Genomic DNA, 27,957 nt, shown 5'->3' with positions numbered 1-27,957 from the left:
ACAATGTACAAAAGGTGTAAACTATAGCAATGGAATATAAGCAATATGATAAGTGAAAAATAAGGTTCTAATTTCAGATGTATTGGTATAAGCATCATTTCAATATTGTAGTTGGTCATATGGAAGCCGATTTTAGACAAATTAATAGACTAGTCCTATATTTTATTAGCTGATTGTATCTAGGCCTATGTAACATTAATGTAACTAAAGCTGTCAAATACATATTTAAAAACAGTATTTCTCTATGAGATGTATAGGGGTTATAAAGTAGCATAAAATGGAAAATCTCAAGTAAAGTCCAATTACCTTGAATTTGTACTTTAATAGTAACTTAGTAACTTATGTCGAATATTTTCTCTCTGTATGGTTCAATCTATTATTACTCTCTCCGTGCATGTCCAACAGGGGGCGCTAGCTGCACGCAGAGAAGAGAAGACACCGGAGAGACCGAGGGAGATAGGAAGATAGATGCAAGTTAGCAAAAATAATTATGAGTAAAAGTTGATACATTACTTCAAGTTACACAGCAAAGGAAGTTTATATTGTTTGGGGGATCCTGTGCTTCATATTGAGTTTAATAATTCGTCTAGTTTCGGTGAAGTTATTTGGTGGTGACTGACTGGTGAGTCTTTTTTGTGTGCTAAACCCTAATGTTAGCTTAATCGGGATGTTAGCTTAACCGAGATGTTAGCTTAACATTAGCTCTGTTGTCATATATTTGAGAAACGTCATGTTAACAAAAACGACTTAAGTCATCGAAATGAGATTTTGCCAGCAAAAAATACTCTTGAATTATTTTATTTTCTAGTCGCAGCCATGTGGGATACTTACATTTACTTTGAAATGGTAGCTAATTTAACGGCTGTTGAGGCGCAGCTGTTTCACTTCACTTCACCCTGAAACTAGAGGCATATTGTCTCATTCTCCTACATGTCAGTTAGAAAGTAGAACTATACATTATTGTTAGTGCAATAGACCTTTTTCACGGCAGACATGTTGACATGTCATAGTAGGGAAAGCACAGATGTATTCAAAACCATTAATGATGGCTGCATTCCACCAAAGAATTTCTAATATGGGAAGAAGTTCCACTCTCTCGTTACTTCCGGCTTCTGAACTGGTTGCAGTTCCACCAGAGTTCCATATAGGGGGCGCTCACAGGCCAGTGCAGAATGAATGGGACTCTATGGAGCTATACCCCTCAAAATCCACTTTTCTCAGAATATAATTTTTTGTCTAGTAATTTGAATGTTGCATTTGAAAGGGGAGGCTAAGAAAATACACACTGCTGGGTGTTAGATTTTTTTAAAGTGGCTTTTTTGTTCTAAAAAGCCTTTTAAAATGTCAATGACGTCATACACATATATGGCCAGAGATTCTGCTTTACGGCAAGCTCTGAGTCTCTTCCTTTTTTCTCTCGAGGCATCGACAACACAGCTGACAGATTAGACTCTCCTTGTTAATACACGTGCTAGAAAGAGGTTTGCTAATGTTTTATTAAAGACCACGCCGAAATATTCACTCTGGCATTCTGGTTCTGCTTCGGATGCTGTCAAGCGGGATCTCCGATCGTAATCAGTCCTTCACTGACCAATCAGCATTCATTAGCAGAATGCTAGCGTGTTATGGGCAACAACGACTCAACCTGTAACAAATCGAAAGGGCATAAGTACTCGTTCATTCAACTTTTGACCTATAATCCAGGTTGAACTTGCAAAAACTACAATCAAATCTGAGATTTCTCAACGACAATCACACGAAAGAGACAAATTTAGCCGTCTAGCTCCATAGGGTCCCATTAATTTTGCACTGGACCGTGATCACCACCAGTGGAACTCTGGTGGAACTGCAACCAAAGTAGGTACAATGGGGCTAAATAGGGAGTGGAACGGCTTTCCGTAGACGGGCTTTGATTCCACTTAGGAGAGGCCCTGGTATAGAGGGTTTTCACCGACGTCACATTCTGGGCGGTAACCTGGATGCGCGGCCATGTTGGAGGCACTCGGTGCAAACCAAGGGGGTAAGCTTCGCTCCAGAGCTCGAATCTCCTATGGCGCCATTTTGATGCTACAAAGCGATCACCTCCCGTTAGCATCCCATTGACTGCCATTCATTTTGGCGTCACTTTGACAGCGAATAACTTTACATCTGAAGCGTTTAAAGACTTTATTTGTCCATTGTTTATTTCTAAAGAAACACGACAGTGTATAAAAGGCTCCATTACCTTGTACCTCACGTTATGGCTCCGTAGCAGACGTTTTTGTAAAAATAGGCTAACGATTGTGTCATAACCACACGACTTACTGTCGCATAGTAGAGGAATTACCGTATAGTACAGGAGAAGCTCGCAGGCAGTTTGGACTTACATTAGCTGTTTAAGTGTAATTACTAATGTTAACTAGCATTTTAGTTAGCAATAATTAGCCTGTGTCCACGTTATCTCCTTACATATACCTACGCTCTCCGTCTCTGCAAGATTCGGAATGATTGAGATTTCTCTTGGCACAGCTACCAGAAGACTTCCAACTTTCAGACACGTTGCTCACGTCACATTTACGTCGTTTCTCTCAGTTGGAGGCTGCGCAGTAACGCTCAACGCTCACCGGAAAAGTGCTTCTAAAGGCCTTCACTGGTCTCCGTCCAGAGCAACGGGATCTGTTGGTCCATTCTTATATACAGTCTATGGTGTAAACAACTGAATGGAGTAATGGAGTATTGTGCACTTTGGATGCTTTAATAATTTATATCTAAACAACAGAAAAGCTCATCAAAACACGTCCAAGATGCAAAGGCATATAGGGAAGGACTTAGACCACAAAAAAGGCGTGATATTTTGAGAAATTACAGTTTACTGGCGGTGCAGATCCCTACAAGTTGGCTCCCTCTTCTTGGATCCATGGCGACCCGGTGATTCTTCCTTCAGTTGCATATCCCGATATAGTCAACTACCTGGTTTTCTCGCCGAGCCCATACACAGCGGAAGACCTTAAATCCTACAAAAGTTTGGAGGCCTATAACCAAATGGTGTGTGGATGGGTGAGGGAGACGCAGTACCAAGTCATTAATGACAGTTATGTTGTGAAGGCCTGAGTAAGTAATGCAATAACGTCTTTAATCAACCTAACCTTAACTGTATGATATCATTGCGATATAGGTGTAGCCAAGTGACTCTCAATCGTTTATTTTCATTTCAAAGACCGAACAAGACAGATTTTTCCCTCGTAGATCCTGGTTGAGCTTTGCCAACCACAAGCGCCTCCTTTCCTCTGATAACTTCTGGCATTCCTCTCCCTGGTTTTTAATAACTTTTGGAAGTAGATAATATTCCAAATGTTTTTCTTGGTCTGACCTATTGGTACAACCTAAAACACGGCAATAATTAACCATTTTCCTTGACGTCGTTTGGGATCTACTTCAGTGCCTGTGCTTTGTTGTGATGCGGAGTACCTCCAACATGGCGACTTCGGGTCTGATGACGCGTCTGATGACGCGTCGTGAAAACCCTCTATTGTGCATGCTGACTCACTGAAATAGCTTACTGGGACACTTGATGGAATTGAGCCATCGTTAAGGTTATCAATTTCAGCTGTGCTTTTCCTTCTATGACATGTCAAAATGTCTGCTGTGAAAAAGGTCCATATCTAATTTTATCTGCGTAAAGTAGAAGTGGATATTAATTGTAGTTATACTTTACAGTATGCGTGTTGTTCTCTCCATGGTCAAACTCTGTGAGAGAGAGACTTCAGTGGGCAGGAGGCCAGAGGAACTCTGCTGCTGCTTGTGGAGGAGCCGAGGAGCCATCCCATCATTTGGATTCGGACGTGCTGCCGTACTTGGATTTCAGGTAAGCTTTAACAAAGGGGGCCCTTGTTGAACTATCACTAAGTGGTTGTAACTAAACGTTTCTGACTTGACTGAACTAAATTAAAATACTGCATATGTGTTTTTGTAGCCACCTACGCATTTTACACCACCCACAGTCACTAGCTAGGCTACATATTACATTAACACACATCCTGGACTTTTATTCCTGACTGCTGTATACGGTATATGCTATGACATTTTGAACATCCAGATTGATATTTCGCACACCCTGCATATAAAACGGTACATCCTCTAAAACAGTTATATTGTACATACTTGTTATTGTGTCTTTAGCACATTTCTTTCTTATATCACTTCTGTTCTATATTTCTGTTTTTAACTGTTGCTGTACCTTACTCTATTGTTCATTGTTCATTCCATTGTTATTATTACAGTTTATTATATTCACCAAAAATAGCAAGGCAAATTCCATTAAAGCAGGTGTCTTCAACGTTTTTTATGCTAAGGACCCCTTAGCTGAAAGAGAGAAGAGCAGGGACCCCCTACTTATATTGTAAAATTGAGTTCAAAATAAAAAGCCACATTACAATAATGTGTAGGGTGGCCTAAGGTCTTTACACATAGCTTTTTATAGTGCATACAGTACTAAGCCATTAAATTCACAGAATTGAAATTCTGTCATTTGTAGCTCACTCCTGGAATGCACCCAAAGTACAAACGGCCAATCACTGTAAGTCAGCATGTGGTTGCATAATTTGTGTGGGTTCCAAACAGAGGAACTTGACGTTGTTGCATGTTTGGGGACTCTGGTGTCACGCTGATAGAGGAAATGACTTAAATGTGGAAGAAAATGCAGCTGAGAAAGAGCTGGTATAGAAAGAATGATGGTGATGTTCATGTTGACAAAACCCAGCTAAATCGAAATACTGTTGAAAAATAGTTGTTTCCTGAGGAAGCACAAACTTCTAATTGTTTCCTTACAACCATATCATACAGGAAGACAAGTAGCCTACATATCAAAGAGCAAGCTTTGTTAATCGGATAAAACGTCTATATCCTTGAAGTTTAGGGGTATCACGATTCTCCAAATCCTCGATTCGCTTACATTTTCGATTCTAAGGTCACAATTCGATTCTTAATTTTTAGTTTTTTTTAAAGCACAGGTTGCTATGCCATTTTTAGACTAGACTTGTATATAATATAATATCTGACCTTTGTTCGCAATGTACCACACTACATTGTCAAATTTAAAACATTTATTAACAACATAATGTAACAATAACATATCTTCAGTCAATTGGAAACTTGACAATTTTATCAATAAAGTAAAAAGAAAAAAAAAGTTTACCGACAATCCTGAGGGCAGACACTTTGCACCACACGGAGTTTGGTGTTTGAAGCCCTCAACGTCGTCTTCCAGGGAGCACTGCCTGGAAGGATCTAGGAACGGTCAATGGTTATGGTTGAAGATGACGGTCGCAGCGCTGCCTTGAAGGTTTAGTGGGGGCTTAAAACACAATCGACCCAGCACAGCAGCCGAGGAGACCGATAGCAAAGAGCGCTAACTTGTTGCTCTCTCTAATATAACCAGTATAAGCTGCTCTGTTTAGGCTACAAAACGTGCATGCAGGCTGAAATTCAACCGTGCGGTTTTGTTGGGATAAAGCTATAAACAGAAGGAATATCCGCTAGCAACGCGAACGTTGTCAACATAACTCGGACTTGGAAATCCAAAATACTTTCATACACTTCAGTGAAAGAGGAGCAGTCAAGTTCTGTCAATGGGTCTCTGTATCTGCAGTTGCCATGCTATCTTTTGACTGGCTGTAGTTAAGTTACAGGAGGTTGACTGACTCGCAGCACTCCAACACGTGCGTTTTTTTCCGCTTGACAAGCCGACCGGAAGTGACATGGTGTTTGAAGCCTGCGTGGCGGTATCGATGATTCCATTTTTTATTCGATATTCAAGATTGTGACTTAATTTCGATCGATTTCGATTTAAAATCAAAATCGTGACACCCTTATTGACGTTCCACTTCCGGGATTGCTCCGGTGCTGCTGGAAAAGCCGCCAGATTTCACTCATTTAGGCCGGATGTCCGTTGCCTTGGGCTTCCTTGTGTTGGTGTTTTAAACTCCGGTAGATTTCTGAGGACTATGGTTAACTGCTCCTCAGATCTCTGCAGGGTAAATCCAGACAGCTAGCTAGACTATCTGTCCAATCTGAGTTTTCTGTTGCACGACTAAAACTACTTTTAAACGTACACATGTTCCACCAAAACAAGTTCCTTTCCGAGCCTATTTTGCAGCGGCAAAGTAGGCTCTCTGGTGCTTAGCACCGCCCAAGACGATTGTGATTGGTTTTCCTCCCATCCTGGATGCTGTGTGGAGTAGCCAGACTCTCCTCCAGCGTGCTTTGGAGGAGGGTCTGGCAAAGCGAGACTAGATAAAATGAGACATTTGGTGACATCACCTTGGGCTTTGGGAAACTGTGGTTGGCATTTTCACTGTTTTCTGATGTTTCATAGACAAATGATGAATCAACTAACCGAGAAAGCGGTTTAATCGATGACAATTATTTTGTAATGCTTTTTTTAAAATCTTTACTTAATGTGTGACCTTGTTTTTTTAACCGCAAAAAAAATAGCTATATGAGGTATAGTATTTGTATTGAGTATATTAAAGCAAAAGCAGACAACGAAACATGAAAAATAACTTTGGTGTTATGTTATACCGTTGTTGCAGGCAACATATACTGTACAAAATAAAGGAGAATAATTCTGACCACTGAGTAGTTGTATTGGTGATGAGTACATTGGATTTGTCAGAGTTGTTGTTGTGGAAGTTGAAGATGTTGCGGCGCCGTCGTAGAGCTAGAGGGGCTTGTTGGATCAGTGATGTCATTCAAGTGATGCTCCTCAATCTGGCTTGTGGGTTTGTTCCTGTTTCTTCTCATATATTTGATTCCACCTGGATAAGAATATAAAATGTAAAGTCTCAGTAGCACATATGTAATAGTGACAATAATCTCTAATCATACTGACTGAATGATGTAGTTTTCAGTAAACAAACAAACAGCCCAGCATCATACTGGACCGATCCGCTACCACAATTATTATTTATTATGTCTTAATCTAATCTGGACTTGATCCGTGTCTCTTTGTGTGTGGCTTGAGGTGTTTGGTGGTGTGTAAACCAGTGAAGAAATCTCTTACGTCTGCAGGCAAAATATGTGGTGAACATGAGCACCACCAGCAGCACATCCAAAGAGAGAGCCACAGCAATCGTCAACACAGAGTGTCGCTCTGCATTAAAAAAGCAGACATCAAAATGACATCCAACATTAAGAAAATGACATCAAGAGCATCAACACGTAGCATTAGCATCCACATCTGCCACTGTAAAGGGATTTGACCTCTTAGTGACCAAGATTTAGGCCTTAGGGTTTAAAAAACAACCAACTTTCTTACCAAAACCTTCATAGGAAACAGTAGCAGGCTGTGTTAAAGATGGTGGTGAGGTTGTAGGGGGAATTGTAGGCACTGAAAACAAATAGAAATGCATTTAAATTGTGACTGCAAGCAACAAGTGAATTCAATTTTTTAAACAATGGACTTACAAACTAAGAAGGACTAAATAAATCAAAAGAGGGAATCTGAAAGATAAAACTTCTTTTTGAAATGTTAAATTATATTTCAGCGAGTTGGTCATTTCTCTTTTACCTGTCAGTTGCATTAGTATTCAGTCATTTAAAAGTGTCACTTAGTCACAAAATGATAACACAAAATATTAATTTTACAGTTAAATATATTTTAACATAAACTACTGCTATATAAGACGCATATCGTGAACTCACTATTGAGTAAGCTACAATGGAACACATGATGTGATGAAGTGAAATAAATGCAAATTTGAAGTTATATGGAGTTCAGTGACACAGTTTCTTAGACATCCGTGTGTCTCGGCTCAACAAAGATAAAGGAGAAATATCATTATAATGGCTAAGCCTAAAACTTAAAGCCACTGAGGGGCTGCTATGCGGACTTAAAACAAACAATCAAACAAACAAACAAACAGTCTATGGCTAGTAGACTACCTGACGCGCTCTCTTGTACCTGACACCGCTCAATAGTCTCTTGTTGATCTCACAGACTCCAAAGTCATCGTTGCGTTTTGCTGGGCATTTATTGATCACAAAGTTCTTAATATCAACGTACAAGAAATCATGTGTCCATCAAGCTCAAGCTCCAAACATTTCATCATACACATGAGCGTTGCGCACTGTAGCAATTTGATGCGGTCAAAAACTGTTTGTGCTCCTTCACCCCTAGTTGCCTGATGAAGGTTCCTACCTATATAGACTTCACTCATATGCCTACCAGTGCCACCAGTGGACAATCTGTGTCCTACACCCAAACCAATGAAAATGGCTCTTACAATAATTTTGGTAAAGTCACTCTTGACTACTTTTTTAAATGTTTCGAGTAAGGTGGAGATGTCTAAACAGGTTTTGTTGGCTGAGAAGGCAGCGGTCAAGAATTGTTGTAGCTTTCTCTTCAAATAGATGAGTTACTCCCTCACAATCTGAACCAGGGTCAGATAGCATCCACAAAATAAAATAACTCGACTCACCAACAGTCATCATGAGCCTGTGGAAGAATGGGTTGCTCTGTTTTGGGTCATTTGTTTCTGCTCCACACCAGTATGTCCCAGTGTCTTCTGTTGTTACGTTTCTCACTGTTATGGTGATATTTCTCTTCACTTTGTCATCCATCATAGAAAACTTTCCAGCGTTGCTCTGTGCGGTGCTTACTATCTGTATACATATAGATGGATCTTCTCCTTTACAGATGATTTTTTTTATCGTAGTACCCTCTGGATATTTACACCAGTATGTGAGATTCTGTCCAACAGTTAGAGACTTAGTGGAGTTAGTAATAGTATCTGTAGGCAGACAGAAAGACAGTGTTGTTCAGTAACTGTATTTAACATCATATTTCAGAGACACCTTCATTATATGTGTGAGTAAATCAAACCTAAAAGTGTTGAATGTTTGTTTCTCACCTTTAACCTCCAGCTGTATTTTTCTGAGTGCAGCTCTGTTACTTCCATTATCTGTTTCCACTCCACACCAGTAGACACCAGCATGCTCTGAGGACACATTACTGATGGACATGTTGAAGCTACTGCTGGTCTCTGTGAGAGTGAAGGACCCGTTTGACTTCGGAGAAGATTTTGTTGATAAAATATCCTCACAGATTGAACCATTCTCTTTGCAGAAAAACATGACTTCAGAGTTTCTTTTGTCACATGAGATGGTGGTGTTAGCTGTTCTGTACGCAGTTTGATGAAATGGTGTCTGACAGCCGCCATCTGTAAATAAACAAGAAAGGTAAAACGTGTGAAATCTTTCCATCATGTCTAGTACTATGTGCTTTGTGTCAAAATTATTTCCATTTTTTGTAACTTGGTTAGTAGATGATGACTTGATATAGAAGAGTATATCCATAGGCGTTGATTGGTGGGTACGCGTACCAGATTTTGTCATGAGTCATTTTGTACCCACCACTGTTTTGAAAACCTCGAGCTCAATTTAGTTTAAAAAAAAAAAAAAAAGTCCATAACACATAATTCTTGAGCGACAGATGCCAAAACATCCACAACAATCTCTATCCCCACAGGGCAGGCACAGACACAGCTGCTCTGCTGCTGCGCTGGCTGCACGCTTCTCTGTTCACTACACTGCCTGTCGGGACATTCTGCTTAACGTGAGAAAAAGCTTAATGTGGTTTAATGTACCTAAACAACAATCAATGATCACCAAATTTCTCACATTAGCGTTGTCTTCTTCATTGGCGCCTATGGCGAGGAAAAAGCTTGTACCTATAAACAATGATCAGTGATTACCAAATTTCTCTCTCATATTGCTCCTCATAACCACTGAAAAGTGGAAAAGTAGATGATTGGTCGTTGTTTAGGTACATTGCGCTGAAAATGTGTAGAAGAAAAATTTAAAAAATGTAAACATTGGAAAAAGCAAAAACAAACGGGCGTCAACAACGTTGAAAAAAATGTTTTTTTTTTTCAAGGTTGAAGGGAAGACAACACAAGGGTTAATGTCAGCTAACGTCCATAATAATAGGACTTTGGGTTAGATGACAGTTTTCAGTGGTTATGAGGAGCAATATGAGAGAGAAATTTGGTAATCATTGATCGTTGTTTACGTACATTAAACCACGTGTTTATTCATTAGTAAGCTACAGGACAGCGTCTTTCAAAACATGACCTGCGCGAAAGAGAAAAAAAAATGAATGCGTCATTGTACCCAGCACTTCTGGAAATGTACTTCCGAATGCATCTCTTTTTCAAACCAAACTGACGCCCATGAGTATATCTGAGTTTGCATCTATGATTCCTTAGTTATCTGAGGGTGTAGTTACTCTTTAACACAGTTACAAAGTGTTTTAACAAAGGACATGAGAGACAGTGATGAAAAGAGGCAGCATTTCTTACCAACTATCAAGTCCACTTCATCATTGCCAGATTTCTGTTCAAATATAAATTTACACTTGTAACCCTCAAAGTCCCCACGTTGAAGTTGTTTGATGACCACTCTGAGCTTTTTATTTTCTCTATCATAGTAAACAGAAAATCTGCCCTTGGTCTGCCACACATTGTTTTCAGTACTTTGTATGATTGTTTGCTTGTCCTTAACTACATCAACTCTTTGATATTGATGACTTGTTTTATGCTGGCAGGTGAATTCCACCCATCCGTCTGTGCATCCCTTCACATCAGATGAGGCCTCCCAGCCTGTAGATCAGAGAGAAAAGTTCACATCATGTCAGATTCTGAAACAATCTCAGAGCTGCAGTCTGAATATGATCTCTATCAACAAAACATACACTGTCTGTCTGGAACATGATCGGAAACACACTCTCAGGATTAATCAATAGATCACAGATTAGTCCTATTAAACTGGTTGATTGTATATTTTTCTAAATCGCATTCAGTATAGCTTTAATAAAATAAATATAGATAATTTACAATATTTCTTTGTATTTCTTACTCGACAGAGGTTGTGACTACCTGTAAATGTCTTGTGTAACATGCAGATTTTTATGAAATAGTGGTGTGTTAATAATCATCCATGGCACCCTTGTATTGTATCCTTTACAAATATTGTGAATTTTTATTTTTATTTTTTTTAGTTGTGAAAAAAACAACCAAAAATGTTACTGCCAGTTCACCAAAGGGGTTTTTAATCTAAAATAATATTTCTTTAACTGCTGTGTTACATATAAATGAGTTATAGTAAAAGTGAAACAGATAAAAAATATAGTACACTGTGTTTTTACTCTGTATTTTTTTTGCAATTACTGGAGTTATGGAGCAGTACAGTACAGTAGTACAGTAGCAGTACAGTATGTTACTGTTGAATTTCTTATATGGATTTAATAATGCATTGTAAAGCACTAAACAATTAGCTCAAACTGAACTAAACTGTTTTTCATTTGAAGTATTGTATCTATCAGTGAGGAGGTATTAGTTGTACCTGTTATCATCAGTGAGAGGATGAGTAGAAGAAAGCTCTTCATTATGTTGCTGTTGGATGCTGAGGTCCTCCGTCAGATTATTAAACTCCAGCTGGTTATTTCACTTCTGTCTGATCGCTGCGTCTCTACAGTTGGTCGGTCTCAAGAGTTGGGTTTCCTTAAAAACGTACCGCCCCCATCTGTCCATTCTATCCTTCCCCTTCTTCTTCTTCCTAGTTATAACTTACTTATCATACGTTGCTTCTTGGCAATGACAGTAAACAGGAACTACATTGTGAGAAAGAGAGAGGGTTGAAGAAAGAAAATACTTTTTGGATCAATAGGAAGTCCCTGACACAAACACAACATGTCAGAAATAGTAGAATAGTCGTATAATAGAAGCCTCATCATTGTTCATTATTTGGCTTTTATTTAATAAGTAAATCATATCAACATCTGCATCCACTGACTGGAGAAAATAAAATTAAAATAGAAGCAATAGATTTTATTAATCCATAAATGGGGAGCTGCAGATTTCAGCAGTGTTAATGTCAGAAGATATCAGCCTTTTTAAAAACATTACCTGTTATAACAACACCAGTGGTTATGACTATGATAATAATAGTTATGATGATACATCCCCCACTGTCTACAAGTTTCACAGCGTTACATCATCAATCTTGCAAAACTATTTAAAGCCATTAGGATGTGACACATTGAATTTCCAGCTAACAGCACAACACCACAAGAAACTGCTGCTGATGACGTGGTGTCATATACTTCACTTTTCATATTCCATTACGTACGGGATAATGTAAAGCGAGCTGGTAATTATAGGGAATATAACCCTGACAGGGTGATGCAGGACCCCGACGCCAAGGGGTGTTAATCATTATAATGACCTGCTCGCTCTACATGATCCCACTTATTACACGGCTACTTACCAAATAAATCAATAATTTGACGCAAAATATTGATTCAAAAAGATTTTATTGATTCAAACACGATTGTATTGCTTCTGCTAAAGAAAATAGTCCGTTCCGTCTCTACCGTTTGAAAGCTGCGTCCATAGCAACGTAAACTCTGTAGCGTACTTAGTCTGCTTTTAATTCACATTAAACTGAACAAACTGAACATTCCGATTAAACTGGTGGATTGTATATGTTCTTCTACTGGTATTTCCTGCTCTTAAAATCATATAATTTATAATAGAGATGCACAATTAATCGCGGTTTTATCGAAATCGCAATATGGACAAGTGCAATATCCCAACTGCGGGGGGGGGCACAATATTTGTTAAAGGCAAATATGTGTCAAACCATTCTGAATGAAGTATTGTGGTGCTGGTGCGAGTCCCGGCCTATCCTACAGACTAAATTCTCGCAAAAATCACACTATAATCATTGTAATTTTAATATTTTTCAATGGAAATGAGAATGATACAAAAATGATCATTCCCTCCAATACCGTGAATCATATCGCAATCGCAATATCAGTCAAAATAATCGCAATTACATATTTTCCGTGCTGTATCGTGCAGCCCTAATTTATAATATTTTACGTTACAGGAGATGCTTCGGCAGATAGAGAGAATATGGCGAATCAATTCTATGCCATACATCAAGTTGATAATTACAGACGTGTTTTTTTTTGTGCGTATTTTCCTTGTTTTGGTAAGAGCAGGTTTGCTGATACAGGCACCAGCTGAGCCAGCCAGCGGTTCATGACCAGAGGGGTATTTCAGAAAGCAGGTTTAAAGGAACACGCCGACTTATTGGGACTTTAGCTTATTCACCGTAACCCCCAGAGTTAGATAAGTCCATACATTCCCTTCTCGTCTCCGTGCGCGTTGTAACTCTGTCGGACGGCTCCACCGGTAGCTTAGCCTAGCACGGATCCTGAAGGTAATCGGTTCCAACTAGCCTACTGCTCCGAATAAGTAACAAAATAACACCAACATTTTCCTATTTACATGTTGTGATTTGTATGGTCACAGCATGTACTAATAACAAGGTCATATGAGACACAGCCATCTTCTAACCGTATATGAACTGGGAACTATATTCTCAGAAAGGCGAAGCATTGCTGATCTGCTCGGGGCTTCTCAGGTGCTGCAAAGCATATCACTCCGCCCAAGTAGCAGAAGTAGCTGTGTGTGTGTGTGTGTGTGTGTGTGTGTGTGTGTAAAATAAGTATTTGAACACCCTGTTATTTTGCAAGTTCTCCCACTTAGAAATCATGGAGGGGTCTGAAATTGTCATCGTAGGTGCATGTCCACTGTGAGAGACATAATCTAAAAAAAAAATCCAGAAATCACAATGTATGATTTTTTTTAACTATTTATTTGTATGATACAGCTGCAAATAAGTATTTGAACACCTGAGAAAATCAATGTTAATATTTGGTACAGTAGCCTTTGTTCGCAATTACAGAGGTCAAACGTTTGCTGTAGTTTTTCACCAGGTTTGCACACACTGCAGGAGGGATTTTGGCCCACTCCTCCACACAGATCTTCTCTAGATCAGTCAGGTTTCTGGGCTGTCGCTGAGAAACACGGAGTTTGAGCTCCCTCCAAAGATTCTCTATTGGGTTTAGGTCTGGAGACTGGCTAGGCCACGCCAGAACCTTGATATGCTTCTTACAGAGCCACTCCTTGGTTATCCTGGCTGTGTGCTTCGGGTCATTGTCATGTTGGAAGACCCAGCCTCGACCCATCTTCAATGCTCTAACTGAGGGAAGGAGGTTGTTCCCCAAAATCTCGCAATACATGGCCCTGGTCATCCTCTCCTTAATACAGTGCAGTCGCCCTGTCCCATGTGCAGAAAAACACCCCCAAAGCATGATGCTACCACCCCCATGCTTCACAGTAGGGATGGTGTTCTTGGGATGGTACTCATCATTCTTCTTCCTCCAAACACTTTTGGTCTCATCTGACCACATGACTTTCTCCCATGACTCCTCTGGATCATCCAAATGGTCATTGGCAAACTTAAGACGGGCCTTGACATGTGCTGGTTTAAGCAGGGGAACCTTCCGTGCCATGCATGATTTCAAACCATGACGTCTTAGTGTATTACCAACAGTAACCTTGGAAACGGTGGTCCCAGCTCTTTTCAGGTCATTGACCAGCTCCTCCCGTGTAGTTCTGGGCTGATTTCTCACCTTTCTTAGGATCATTGAGACCCCACGAGGTGAGATCTTGCATGGAGCCCCAGTCCGAGGGAGATTGACAGTCATGTTTAGCTTCTTCCATTTTCTAATGATTGCTCCAACAGTGGACCTTTTTTCACCAAGCTGCTTGGCAATTTCCCCGTAGCCCTTTCCAGCCTTGTGGAGGTGTACAATTTTGTCTCTAGTGTCTTTGGACAGCTCTTTGGTCTTGGCCATGTTAGTAGTTGGATTCTTACTGATTGTATGGGGTGGACAGGTGTCTTTATGCAGCTAACGACCTCAAACAGGTGCATCTAATTTAGGATAATAAATGGAGTGGAGGTGGACATTTTAAAGGCAGACTAACAGGTCTTTGAGGGTCAGAATTCTAGCTGATAGACAGGTGTTCAAATACTTATTTGCAGCTGTATCATACAAATAAATAGTTAAAAAAATCATACATTGTGATTTCTGGATTTTTTTTTTTTAGATTATGTCTCTCACAGTGGACATGCACCTACGATGACAATTTCAGACCCCTCCATGATTTCTAAGTGTGAGAACTTGCAAAATAGCAGGGTGTTCAAATACTTATTTTCCTCACTGTATGTGTGTGTGTGTGTGTGTATATATATATATATATATATATATATATATATATATATATATATACACACACACACACACACACACACACACACATTCAGGGAGTTTGACACCGTAGCCCCAGTTAGGTTACGTTTAGGCAATAGAAGAACTTTTATAAAGGTTAGGGAAAGCTCACTGCGATCTTGCTCGATACTGGTGTCATCAGTCTATTAGACACAAATGCATGGGGAAATGGAGTCCAGGTTGAAAAAAAAAAACTAAATTACCCTTTTTTTTTAAATGTTTCCTTTGTATTCAAGTGTTCCAGTGCGAGTGACAGTGAGCCAGCATGCACGATGCCAGGACCCTGACATCAGAGCAGCTAAATGGAATTCAGCCATCATTCATGTTATTATGTACACCTATGCTTTTCCTCCTGTGACAAGTCAAAATGTCTTCCGTGAAAAAGGCCTATTGCTGTCTTCCACCACCAGATGGCACCAAGGTAGAAAGTAAAAAAGTCAAACACAGCATACATTTAATGCTGTGTTAAGATTAAATGAGGAGACTGTTGTACCGGTTAGTTGTGCAGCTATTTGGTCATAAAGTATTAGGGTTAAGGGTTCGAATCCAGCTGATCACTAAAGTTATTACATTCTGAACAGTTCCTCCAATCCATACAAATTGTACTCAACATTGTAGACAGAATTCAACAAACTTCCTTATAATTCTAATGCAAACATCAGAGCGGGTATGTACAAAGCCAGGAGTAAATTATTTAAATGTGTCAAATGTATATAAACTTCTACAGTATAAAATAACTTTATTTCATATCCGTAAATTTCTGGTAGCCTAATTACTGAAGTCTGAGAAGGATTTCATTGTTAACAAAAGCATGTGGTTTTTGACTAGAATAACCTGTTGAAGTCTGACATATTTAATCTCTCTAGACATAATGTCCAGTGAAAGTTATTCCCCCTAAACTGCATGCTTCACTGGTGCAAAAAAAGCGGAAGAAGTAAAATGGTATGTGCCAGCAATAGTTTATGGTTAATATTTTTGTTTCGAAGATTTTAAATTCTATATTTCATCTAAGAAAATGTCTATAGTGAACACAAATGATTTGATTTGAAGTTGGCGGCAGAAAGCTAAAGCAAGATAGGCAGTCGCCAAGAGTGTCATAATGAACACCAAAATATTTGTACACTTCTTTTGGGTGATTCAACTTGCCAGATCATGGCATAATTATAAAAATAACAATTTTAAAAAGAAATTTACCAGGACTAATAGATGACGTTGACCATAGTAATTAAAAACAAGCAGTCTAGCAAAAAAAAGGAGCGCCAACAGCCTCTCTCTCTCTCTCTCTCTCTCTCTCTCTCTCTCTCTCTCTCTCTCTCTCTCCTCCCCAGCACACACTCAGACAGAAGCAGCAGCTTAGGCACATTTGCACATAGTACAATCCAACTCTAGACACTCATACATACACGAATACACACACACACACACACACACACTCACTCACACACTCACATATACAGTATCTTATAGGTGCAAACTTGCTTTCTCAACAACCAACTCTTTGTTAGGCATGAAAACGTGTGGGAATTTGTACATAAGATATATTCCGTGGGAAGGGCATTCCACTGCCTCAAACAGAAAGGGCCGGGGTGAAGGTGGCTCACCCGGACCTCGCTGTGGACTAGTACTCGCTGCGTTCTCTGTCCGTGTGCGGACTGTCCTCAGTGTGTCAGGGGTCTGTGTCGATGTCAGAAACCCACCCGACCTGTCTTAAACATGGACCCTGTCTCGTTTCCATGCTTTGTGGGTATGGATATTTCTTTGTCAACACTACGTAAAATTTCGTTTATTTTTAAAATACCGTTATTTTGCACTTAAAGCGTAACTCAAGCCAAAATGCAACCTAGGGTCTTTTTGTGAATGTACCCGAGTCAAACTTTCGTTTAAAAGCATATTTAGGACGGAAGCGCCACTTTTAAGATTTACTGTATTCTCGTTTTTCGGTCAAATGGACTTTTGAATGAGAGAGCTTGGGAGGGCACTACTATGATAGCATCAAAATCACTATTTTTAAAACACTAAGAAGGCTCGACATAACATGAAACTTTGCTCCAAGTATCACCAGGGACTCTACACATGAACTCGAGCATTGAGAACATTGGGCCTCATTCACCAATATCTTCTGTTGTTTTCTCTTAAATATGTTCTTAAGAAAGTCCCTAAGAAAAGTCTACGTCAGATTCATGACGTGTTCTTAAACAACAGAATTGTTCGCACCTGTGTTCTTAGGATCGATGAATCCCACGTTTCCGTAATTTAAAGCGCGTGCCAGTTGTTCCTAATTAGCATAAGAAAACGCCCCGCAAATTCCCATATAAGGACATGACACTTTGCAGATGACTTGTACATTGCAGTGGTGGAGGAAGTACTGAATCTCAGTACTTAAGTAAAAGTACAAATAACCAGAGACATATTTACTTTAGTAAAAGTAGAAGATGTCCACTATAACAAACAAGGACTGGCTTTTGAAGTTCCTATCCTAACCAGCATAAAACGGAAATATGTTGTTAGAATCGGAATGCGGTTGGTTTTATTCATGGATGTATTTTAAGACGGTTTTATTTTCTTTAACCATGCAAGTAAGCAAATAAAGTGTGTGAAGCAGCGAACATGGGAAGGCGATGTGAAGAGGTCCAGCCAAATAAATAAGATATGAGTAAACAACGCTGTGGAGAGAAATAGATGGCAACTATGATTTAAAAACGGGAATAATAAAAAACAAACCTTTTCATTTTCACTTTTACCGGAGGCTGTATTACCGAGGGTCAGCAGCGCTGCGCCCAGGCTCTGGAGCACCGGAGCTGGCTTGGAAGCCAACGAAGGATTGGCGGTGCCCCATATCTATGGTAACCAAACTTCACTGGTGAGACAAACGTGGGACGGTCAGGAAGACGTTTTGGCAGGGGAAAAAACTGATCAGAAAATGTAACGGAACGTTGTAGAAATGTAGTGGAGTAGAAAGTATAGATAATAGCTGCAAAATGTAACTGCACTTTTGACTTTTACTTAAAGGGATACTTCACCGATTTAGCATTTAGGTAGTATTTTTGAATGACCGTGCTTCCCTCCCTCATGTCCCCCTGAGACTAGAGATCTCTGTATTGTGGGTCTGGAAAAATGCCTCCGATGACGCAAAATGACGATTTTTGCATCATCGGAGGCATTTTTGCCCAGAGGGTATGGACTACAGCCAGTAGTAGGACCTACTTCCGCAGATCGGAGATCGCCTATTTTTGACAGGGAAAATGGCGGATAGCGTAAACAACAACAACTGCTAACGCGAGTTGCTCAAAACCTTTCTTTTTAGTAAACTCTGGGTACACAAACAATGTTCTCAATGTTCGAGTTCATGTGTAGAGCCCCTGGTGATACATGGAGAAAATATTCATGTTGTGTCGAGCCTTCTTAGTGTTTTAAACATAGCTATTTTGAGGCTATCATAGTAGTGCTCCTAGCACTCCCATTCAAAAGGCCATTTGACCGAAAAACAAGAATACGGTAAATCTTAAAAGTGGCGTTTCTGGCCTAAATATGCTTTTAAATGAAAATCTGACTCGGGTACATTCACAAAAAGACCCTAGGTTGCATTTTGGCGAGAGTTATGCTTTAAGTCTATTGACGAGACTGATTTTATTTGGAATATAATACATGCAATTGTCGCATTTTAAAACAACGTATCTATCTGCCTTTATGATGCCATTCTTTATTTAGCCTGCTTGTCAATTGTTTTTAAGCTGTATAAACACAGATACTATTTGATCAGAATTTCTCCCATTTGTCCAAGACATGGACATCTTCCACTGTAAAACCCCAGACTGATCTTTCCTCATTGCTGCCGTGACTTGTTGACTGTTGAGTAGAGAGGATCCTCTGAAGATGGCTGGTTGACAGTAGAGGAGGTTTGACTTTGGCTGTTTTTCACAGTCGAATATTCACAGGCAGAGGAGCTGGGTTTGGTGAGCAGTATCTCAGCACCAGCTTTGTCTGAGCGGTTTTTAAAATTGACGGTCGAGTAATGCAGCGAGGCAGAGGGGCTCGTGGGAAAGTTGGCAGTGGCATACATCGTGTTCATTGCATTTCCTGAGTCTGGGTTATGGGGCTGCTCCTGTATCTCCTCGTAGATATATTCCTTTCAGGGAAGAATGAAAAATACATTATGAACAGTTCATCCAATCCAAACAATAAGCACTGACCATACACACTGTACTAAAAAATGTAGACAGAATTTAATTACAACTGTTTAATTGTAGTGCAAATATGAGAGCAGGTACAGTTTGTACAAAGCCAGGAGTAAATGATTTTAAAAGCTGTCTCGGATAAAATTAAATAATAAATAAAACCTTTTGCTGTGTTGGTTGTCACCTATATATAAACTTTCACAGTTTAAAATAACTATTACAGATCTGTACATTTTAAGTTTCCTTGTGCATATCAAATAAAAACTTGTGTTAAATTTTCATTTATTATATTTCTTTGTTGTGAAAACAAGATCAATTTAGCAGACCTATATACAAAAATTTATTTAGTATTTTAAAGAATTCCCATGTCTTCTAACACATTTTCAGTTGTAGCCACTCAGTGAGTTTACAATATTTATTTCACATTGGAACAGTATAATACAATATGGGGTAGACAAGTATTGTTTTGTATATTATTATACAAATAATATAGGTATTCTGGGTTTTATTTATGCACTAACCTCTTTGTGCTGTGCTGCTGCTGCATTTCTTTTGTTTTTTGAATGTCCTGGCAGAAAGAAAAGGCAGAGAACAAAAAAATAAACCAGCAGAAGGCCATAAAGTGGATAGATTTCACCACTTTCCATCAGGTTGAGACACAGTTGCTACAGCCACCAAATGTACAACCAGCGCCTGATGCACTGTTCAGTTAAAAACTGACAAGAGTTGCACATGTTGATGGTTTAGTATTTTCCAGTTTGGTTTCATTGAGTAGGACACCTAACTACCACTGTGTATCCCCAGGAGTGGTATAGTCTAGTCTTGTATTTGTCTGCTTTGGCTTTTCTACACACCACATCCATACAGGATGGAGATATCGTCCATGTGGTTTTGTGTGTACCATATGTGCGTGTGTTTGGTGTTCCGCAAACCAGTAATAACTCTTACGTTTGTAGATAAGAATCAAAATGAGTACAAACAGCAGCAGCAGCACCACCACGGATACACAGACAGTCACAGTGATGATTTCCTCACCTGCAAGATAAAGCACACAACAAAGAACATATCCAGACACATGTCATTACTACAGCTGTCTCTGATTCTGATACATTGAATTTGATCTATATTAGTGCTGTCAAACGATTAAAATATTTAATCGCGATTAATCGCATTATTGTCATAGTTAACTTGCAATTAATCGCACATTTGTCTCTATTTTAAATGTCCCCCTAAATGTCTTTTTGTCCCATTATTTTTTCTCATTTTAATGCTCTTAACATGATACAATACTTTTAAAACGGTGCCTGAACCGATAGATAGATAGATAGATAGATAGATAGATAGATAGATCGATAGATAGATCGATAGAATGATATATATATATATAAAAAACGAGCACCTTGTTCAATTGTATTTGTCTGTTCTGTATGTTCAAAAATATAAAACAATAAAAAGAGCACAAAACGGCGAAAACAACCACGGGATGGGAAAAGGGTATTTTACAACAACTTTGAATGTACCACGAGGCTGGCGAGGCTGAGTCTGTGTTTTTCAGACAACGGCAGCTACAGTGTGGTGTTAGAATCCTCTACAGTGAAATACAGTCACACTGTACACCGTTTAGCTGTCAGCATTTTAACCGTGTTTACTCCAGCTGCTAGCTAACAGTAGGTTAACGTTAGCTGCTGCTAGCGTCCCGTGCGGCGATGTTTCAGTTCCCTGTAACGTCTGTTTTCGGAGCATCAGAGAGAAGCGCAGGCATTTAAGTGGCACTAAATAAGGCACAGAAATCAGTGTTGCTATTCGGTCCGGTAGATAACAGTCGTTAAGGCACCGGTGCCGTATTAGCACCGGGTCTCGGACCCCCCCCCCCAAAAAAATTAAAACGCCGATTTTCGCCGAAAAGCGACTAGTTTGCAGGTATGTACTACTCTTTGGCTGCCTCACAAGCCCAAACAAGTGTATCTGTCTGTTTTGTTTCCGGTCTAGCTAGATCCGGTGTGGTGTTGTAGTTTTTCTAACGTTACTAGTTGTTGCTAGGTTTGCTAGGCCAAAAAGAACGTTAATCTCGCGATAAAAAAATTGACGGTGTTAAAATGGGCTTGCGTTAACGCCGTTAATAACGCATTTAGCTGACAGCACTAATCTATATATATATATCGATTCAATGATCAACGATCCAATATAATCAATGCCAAGTGAAAATATAGATTTTTTTTTTTTTTATTAGATAGTGCAGATAGACAGGAATAAAGGGAAAGGGATGGGGATGACGCACAGCAAAGGGCATCTATAAGATGCGGTGCCTTTATTTTGAAATTCCCACTTTATATTTTTTATTAAAACAAAAAAGTTTACTTTTCATTAGGGCTGTTAAAAAAAATAACGCAGATTAATCCATTCCATATTGAACTTTGACCCGGAGCCGTTCTAGCCACCATTCGACTGTAAAATGAAGGAGGGAGATGAGAAAGCACTGCCTGGATCATTGTTTGGAACATTTACTTATAAAAATCTTCTTCCTGATTAGGGTTGGGTACCGAAATCCGGTGCTAATATGGCACCGGTGCCTTAACGACCGGTATCTACCGGACCGAATAGCAAACGCAAATTCGGCTCCTCATTTCGGCGCCACTTATATGTCTGTGCTGCTCTCTGATGGTCTGAAAACGGACGTCACAGGGAACAGAAACATCGCTGCACGTGACGCTAGTTAACATTATACTCGACAGCAGCTAACGTTAGCCTACCGCTAGCTAGTAGCTGGATTAAACCATGGATGTATTAAGAGGATTAAACAGGGAAAATGCTGACAGCTAACGCTAAATGGTGTAAAGTGTGACTGTATTTCACTGTAGAGGATTCAACACCAGGATGTAACAGTCTGCAGCTGCTGTTGTCAGAAAAAAGAACCAACAGATGGTGCGTTCAATGAAACTGGTAACCTACAGCTTCGTGGTGCATTTAAAGTTATTGTTAAATGCCCTTCTCCCATCTGGTGGTTGTTTTTGTCATTCAACAGCAATTTACTAGTGAAATAAGTTATTGTTATAGTTATTACATTATTATTATTATTAAATCATTTAATTGTGACCATGTGGCCTAGAAATAAACAAGCTGTTACTTAATGTCGCCAACTGTTGTTTAGTACCCTTTTTTCTTTTCTTTTTTAACTTTCTTAAAGAGAATTGGTTCAGGCATCGTTAAGGCACCAGGCAAAAATTATGTATGCGATTAATTTAGATTAATTAATCACAGAGTATGTAATTAATTCGATTAAATGTTTTAATCGATTGACAGCCCTACTTTTCATTTAAATTGCTGAAAGAGCTCTGTGATAAAATGGTCAAATCCTAATTGAGTTGCTTTTTGTGATCGCAGGCCCCTGAATTGCATCAAATCAAATTGTTACCATGGCAGACTTGGACTGGATAACGATACAATTGTTAATATCACAAAGAATTGATATAATATTGTATCGTAATAAAAGTTGTGAGTTACACCTCTAGTCATTTTATCCAGGAGTATCTGTGTTAATGTATCTAAGAGGAATTTTCAGAACTTAAATGATAAAAATGCTCATCTGCAGCAGACATTCCACCTCTTACCATGTCTCCCAGCAGGTGCAGGAGTTGTTGTAGTTGACTGGGTTGAAGAAACAGGAAATGTGGGTGGGGTTGGTCTTGGTGGTTTTTTTGCTGGTACTGAAAGCAAACAAAAGTGCTTTCAAGTTGTGCACGAAAGCATAGAGATTAACATCTCATCAAAAGAAAGAAAAATGGAAAGAAAAACTTTTAGACTGAACATACATTAATACAACCAGCAAGCACAAATGTGCGTGCCCAGTCTCTATTTCTAACTCTTTTTCTTCGTTACAGAGACAAAGGCACACACATAAATCTTATTGAACATTTTCGAATAAACTTTATGAGTGAAGTTGAGTGAACCTAACGTTATTGAATAAAGAGATTTTGACACGTCGTCACAGTAGTAAAAACCCAGGTGTAAATAATAAAATGAATGAGACTAGGGCTGGGCGATACGGAGCAAATCAGATATCACAATATTCTTGACCAAATACATTGATATTGCAAATATATTGTAGGGTTGCTTTCACTAAATATGTTTTACAATGAGATTTTTAGATAAATAATCAATGATGTGGTAAACAGTTTCAAGTGAAATTATAAAGAAAAAATAAATATTTGTTGCCCCAGCCATATACTGACTATGTTTACATGCACGCACAAAAATACTGTGATGTTAAATCAAATCTTTATTGCAATCTGCAATAAAGATATTCCCTCAAAATGTTTCACAACAGACGTTCTGAGACAATTGAGTTAGTATGTGCTTGTTATTATGAATTTAGACAAAAGAATTGTATGTCACCATATCTCGATATATGATTTAATCACGATATGATTCCATTGAAAGACGATAAATTATCATATTGTATTATTGCCCAGCCCTAAATGAGACTGAATTCCATTTAGCTGCTTCAGCTTCAGGGCCCTAATATTGTTCACATTGTGGTGACTTGCTGGGTCACTTTCAGCCATTGTTAATGCTATTACTTAGTGTTTTTCCTACTTGGCAAGTCAAACTATATCTGCTGTGTAAAAGGTTTAAATAGCCTTTTTTTTGTTTAAGAATATTTTTGGGGCATTTTCAACCTTTATTTTTGACAGGACAGATGAAGACTTGAAAGGGGAGAGAGAGGGGGAATGACATGCAGCAAAGGGCTACAGGTCGGAGTTGAACCCACGGCCGCTGCGTCGAGGAGTAAACCTCTACACATGGGCGCCTGCTCTACCAACTGAGCTACCTGGGCGCCCTTATATAGCCTTTTAATGGAATACTTTAACACTGTGGGGAATGTGTTTATTTGCTTTTCGGCAGAGAGGAGATTGATACCACTCTCACATCTCTCTGATACATTTGAAGCTACAGCCAGCAGCCGGTTAGCTTAGCTTAGCAAAACGACTGCAAACAGGGAAACAGCTAGCTTGGCTCTGTCCAACGTTTACAAAATCAGCCTAGCAGCACCTCTAAAGCTCACTGATTAACATGTTATAACATGTTTGGAAAAAAAACCTCTGTATTATTAAAATAAAAAATTTGATGGTTTTTGGAGGTTATGTCTTGGAATATTTCTTGGCCTGGAGTCTTCGCTGGTTGCCTGGCAACTGCTCTGAACAAAAAAATAGTCCAGCACATAGCCTCATATGAGCTTCAGTTAAACTTCAGTGTTTTTTTACAACCTACTGTACAGTGTGGGTGACAATTACAGTGACCGATAACACTTTCAAAAAGGAATAAATAGGAATGTCAGTATTTAGATAAAAAAAAATAATGTGAATTAACATAAAAGATAATGAAAAACTCGTTTTAAAATGAAGACACTACATCTGTGGGGATAAAATCAGTAGAAACTTGAAAGTGTATCAGTTGTTAAAGTTGTTGCTGATACAGTCTGTCACATCACTGCAGCACTCTCCTCTGAATGTGAAAGGGAAGAACAGGAAATGAACACAAGAACATAAATAGCAACAAGCTCAAGTATCCGTCAGCATCAGGATATCACAGCTCACTGCCATTTGAAAAAAAAGTCTTTCTCAAAGTGGCTGATCACAGAAAGCATATTACAGTGACTGTCCTCAGTAAATGATGCATGTCTGTAGAGGAAATGGAATCATTTACAGTTCTGGCAGCATGTTTATAAAAGGAACACACGCCCTGCAATGAAGAATAAATGTTGTGGCAGCAGCTAATGCAATTACTATTAGTTATTATTATTATTATTATTATTATTATTATTATTATTATTACTATTATATACATTTATCATCTGTGGTTATTGTGTAAAGAGTAAATGTTCAGTTTACAGCTGATATAAAGGATTTTAAATAAGTTGTGGACATAGATTATAGTAACATTAAGATCATAATCTTTGGTTACAAAGATTTGGTGTAAATCATTAAAGCTTTGGTTAAGTTTGACAAGTGTTTTTAACATGATACATTTTATGATTATAAAATGAGAACTTCTCCAAGTATAACAGTTGTTAGGACTGAGTAGACGCACATCACACCTTTTTATCTCACCCACCCTCACATAACTTAATAAACCACTTCCTTTTCTTGTTTTGCTCTTGTGTAACGCCTTTAATGGTTTAGAGATGTATTTGCTTCTTCAAATACAGTATGAAGGGGCTCATTACTTCTACTGTTAGTAGTCATTTTGGAAGAATTGTGTTGGCTGAAACTCAACAGATCAAAAACACACAGTTATTAAATAACTTCATAAAATTAAAATATAAGTCCAGCACTGATCAAGAATTGTTGTAGCTTTCTCTTCAAATAGATGAGTTACTCCCTCACAATCTGAACCAGGGTCAGATAACATCCACAAAATAAAATAACTTGACTCACCGACCGTCATCATGAGCCTGTGGAAGAATGGGTTGCTCTGTTTTGGGTCATTTCTTTCTGCTCCACACCAGTATGTCCCAGTGTCTTCTGTTGTTACGTTTCTCACTGTTATGGTGATATTTCTCTTCACGTTGTCATCCATCATAGAAAACTTTCCAACGTTGCTCTGTGCGGTGCTTACTATCTGTATACATATAGATGGATCTTCTCCTTTACAGATGATTTTTTTTATCGTAGTACCCTCTGGATATTTACACCAGTATGTGAGATTCTGTCCAACAGTTAGAGACTTAGTGGAGTTAGTAATAGTATCTGTAGGCAGACAGAAAGACAGCGTTGCCTATCAGTTACTGTATTTAACATCATATTTCAGAGACACCTTCATTATATGTGTGAGTAAATCAAACCTAAAAGTGTTGAATGTTTGTTTCTCACCTTTAACCTCCAGCTGTATTTTTCTGAGTGCAGCTCTGTTACTTCCATTATCTGTTTCCACTCCACACCAGTAGACACCAGCATGCTCTGAGGACACATTACTGATGGACATGTTGAAGCTACTGCTGGTCTCTGTGAGAGTGAAGGACCCGTTTGACTTCGGAGGAGATTTTGTTAATAAAATATCCTCACAGATTGAACCCTTCTCTTTGCAGAAAAACATGACTTCAGAGTTTCTTTTGTCACATGAGATGGTGGTGTTAGCTGTTCTGTACGCAGTTTGATGAAATGGTGTCTGACAGCCGCCATCTGTAAATAAACAAGAAAGGTAAAACGTGTGAAATCTTTCCATCATGTCTAGTACTATGTGCTTTGTGTCAAAATTATTTCCATTTTTTGTAACTTGGTTAGTAGATGATGACTTGATATAGAAGAGTATATCCATAGGCGTTGATTGGTGGGTACGCGTACCAGATTTTGTCATGAGTCATTTTGTACCCACCACTGTTTTGAAAACCTCGAGCTCAATTTAGTTTAAAAAAAAAAAAAAAAGTCCATAACACATAATTCTTGAGCGACAGATGCCAAAACATCCACAACAATCTCTATCCCCACAGGGCAGGCACAGACACAGCTGCTCTGCTGCTGCGCTGGCTGCACGCTTCTCTGTTCACTACACTGCCTGTCGGGACATTCTGCTTAACGTGAGAAAAAGCTTAATGTGGTTTAATGTACCTAAACAACAATCAATGATCACCAAATTTCTCACATTAGCGTTGTCTTCTTCATTGGCGCCTATGGCGAGGAAAAAGCTTGTACCTATAAACAATGATCAGTGATTACCAAATTTCTCTCTCATATTGCTCCTCATAACCACTGAAAAGTGGAAAAGTAGATGATTGGTCGTTGTTTAGGTACATTGCGCTGAAAATGTGTAGAAGAAAAATTTAAAAAATGTAAACATTGGAAAAAGCAAAAACAAACGGGCGTCAACAACGTTGAAAAAAATGTTTTTTTTTTTCAAGGTTGAAGGGAAGACAACACAAGGGTTAATGTCAGCTAACGTCCATAATAATAGGACTTTGGGTTAGATTTTTTTTTTTTTGACAGTTTTCAGTGGTTATGAGGAGCAATATGAGAGAGAAATTTGGTAATCATTGATCGTTGTTTACGTACATTAAACCACGTGTTTATTCATTAGTAAGCTACAGGACAGCGTCTTTCAAAACATGACCTGCGCGAAAGAGAAAAAAAAATGAATGCGTCATTGTACCCAGCACTTCTGGAAATGTACTTCCGAATGCATCTCTTTTTCAAACCAAACTGACGCCCATGAGTATATCTGAGTTTGCATCTATGATTCCTTAGTTATCTGAGGGTGTAGTTACTCTTTAACACAGTTACAAAGTGTTTTAACAAAGGACATGAGAGACAGTGATGAAAAGAGGCAGCATTTCTTACCAACTATCAAGTCCACTTCATCATTGCCAGATTTCTGTTCAAATATAAATTTACACTTGTAACCCTCAAAGTCCCCACGTTGAAGTTGTTTGATGACCACTCTGAGCTTTTTATTTTCTCTATCATAGTAAACAGAAAATCTGCCCTTGGTCTGCCACACATTGTTTTCAGTACTTTGTATGATTGTTTGCTTGTCCTTAACTACATCAACTCTTTGATATTGATGACTTGTTTTATGCTGGCAGGTGAATTCCACCCATCCGTCTGTGCA

At 38.9% G+C, this 27,957-nt stretch overlaps 1 protein-coding gene and 1 long non-coding RNA gene across 3 annotated transcripts; one reads left to right on the top strand and one right to left on the bottom strand.

The window, feature by feature from the left end:
• The first annotated feature begins 265 nt into the window (after window positions 1–265).
• Window positions 266–9,291, top strand: LOC118495245. 2 transcript variants are annotated; one of them, XR_004897573.1, is made up of 3 exons: window positions 266–622; window positions 3,697–3,844; window positions 8,960–9,291. It is a non-coding gene; the product is annotated as an uncharacterized LOC118495245 (long non-coding RNA). The 2 variants fall into 2 exon arrangements; XR_004897572.1 differs by having other exon boundaries at window positions 271–608.
• A 9,498-nt stretch (window positions 9,292–18,789) lies between these two features.
• LOC116034519 (CMRF35-like molecule 8) lies at window positions 18,790–26,619 on the bottom strand. The gene is made up of 6 exons (XM_036002211.1): window positions 26,226–26,619; window positions 25,791–26,102; window positions 22,965–23,060; window positions 20,258–20,391; window positions 19,878–20,021; window positions 18,790–19,307 (listed from the first exon to the last, which is right to left on the bottom strand). Exons 1-6 carry the CDS (start codon window positions 26,578–26,580, stop codon window positions 19,005–19,007), a joined length of 1,344 nt encoding a protein of 447 aa, XP_035858104.1. The 5' UTR covers window positions 26,581–26,619; the 3' UTR covers window positions 18,790–19,004.
• Window positions 26,620–27,957: the final 1,338 nt, after the last annotated feature.

The sequence above is a fragment of the Sander lucioperca genome, chromosome 6, assembly GCF_008315115.2.
Source record: "Sander lucioperca isolate FBNREF2018 chromosome 6, SLUC_FBN_1.2, whole genome shotgun sequence".
NCBI lineage: Eukaryota > Metazoa > Chordata > Actinopteri > Perciformes > Percidae > Sander > Sander lucioperca.
The sequence above is the reverse complement of the archived record's forward strand: the minus strand, read 5'-3'. Positions and strand labels throughout refer to the sequence as shown.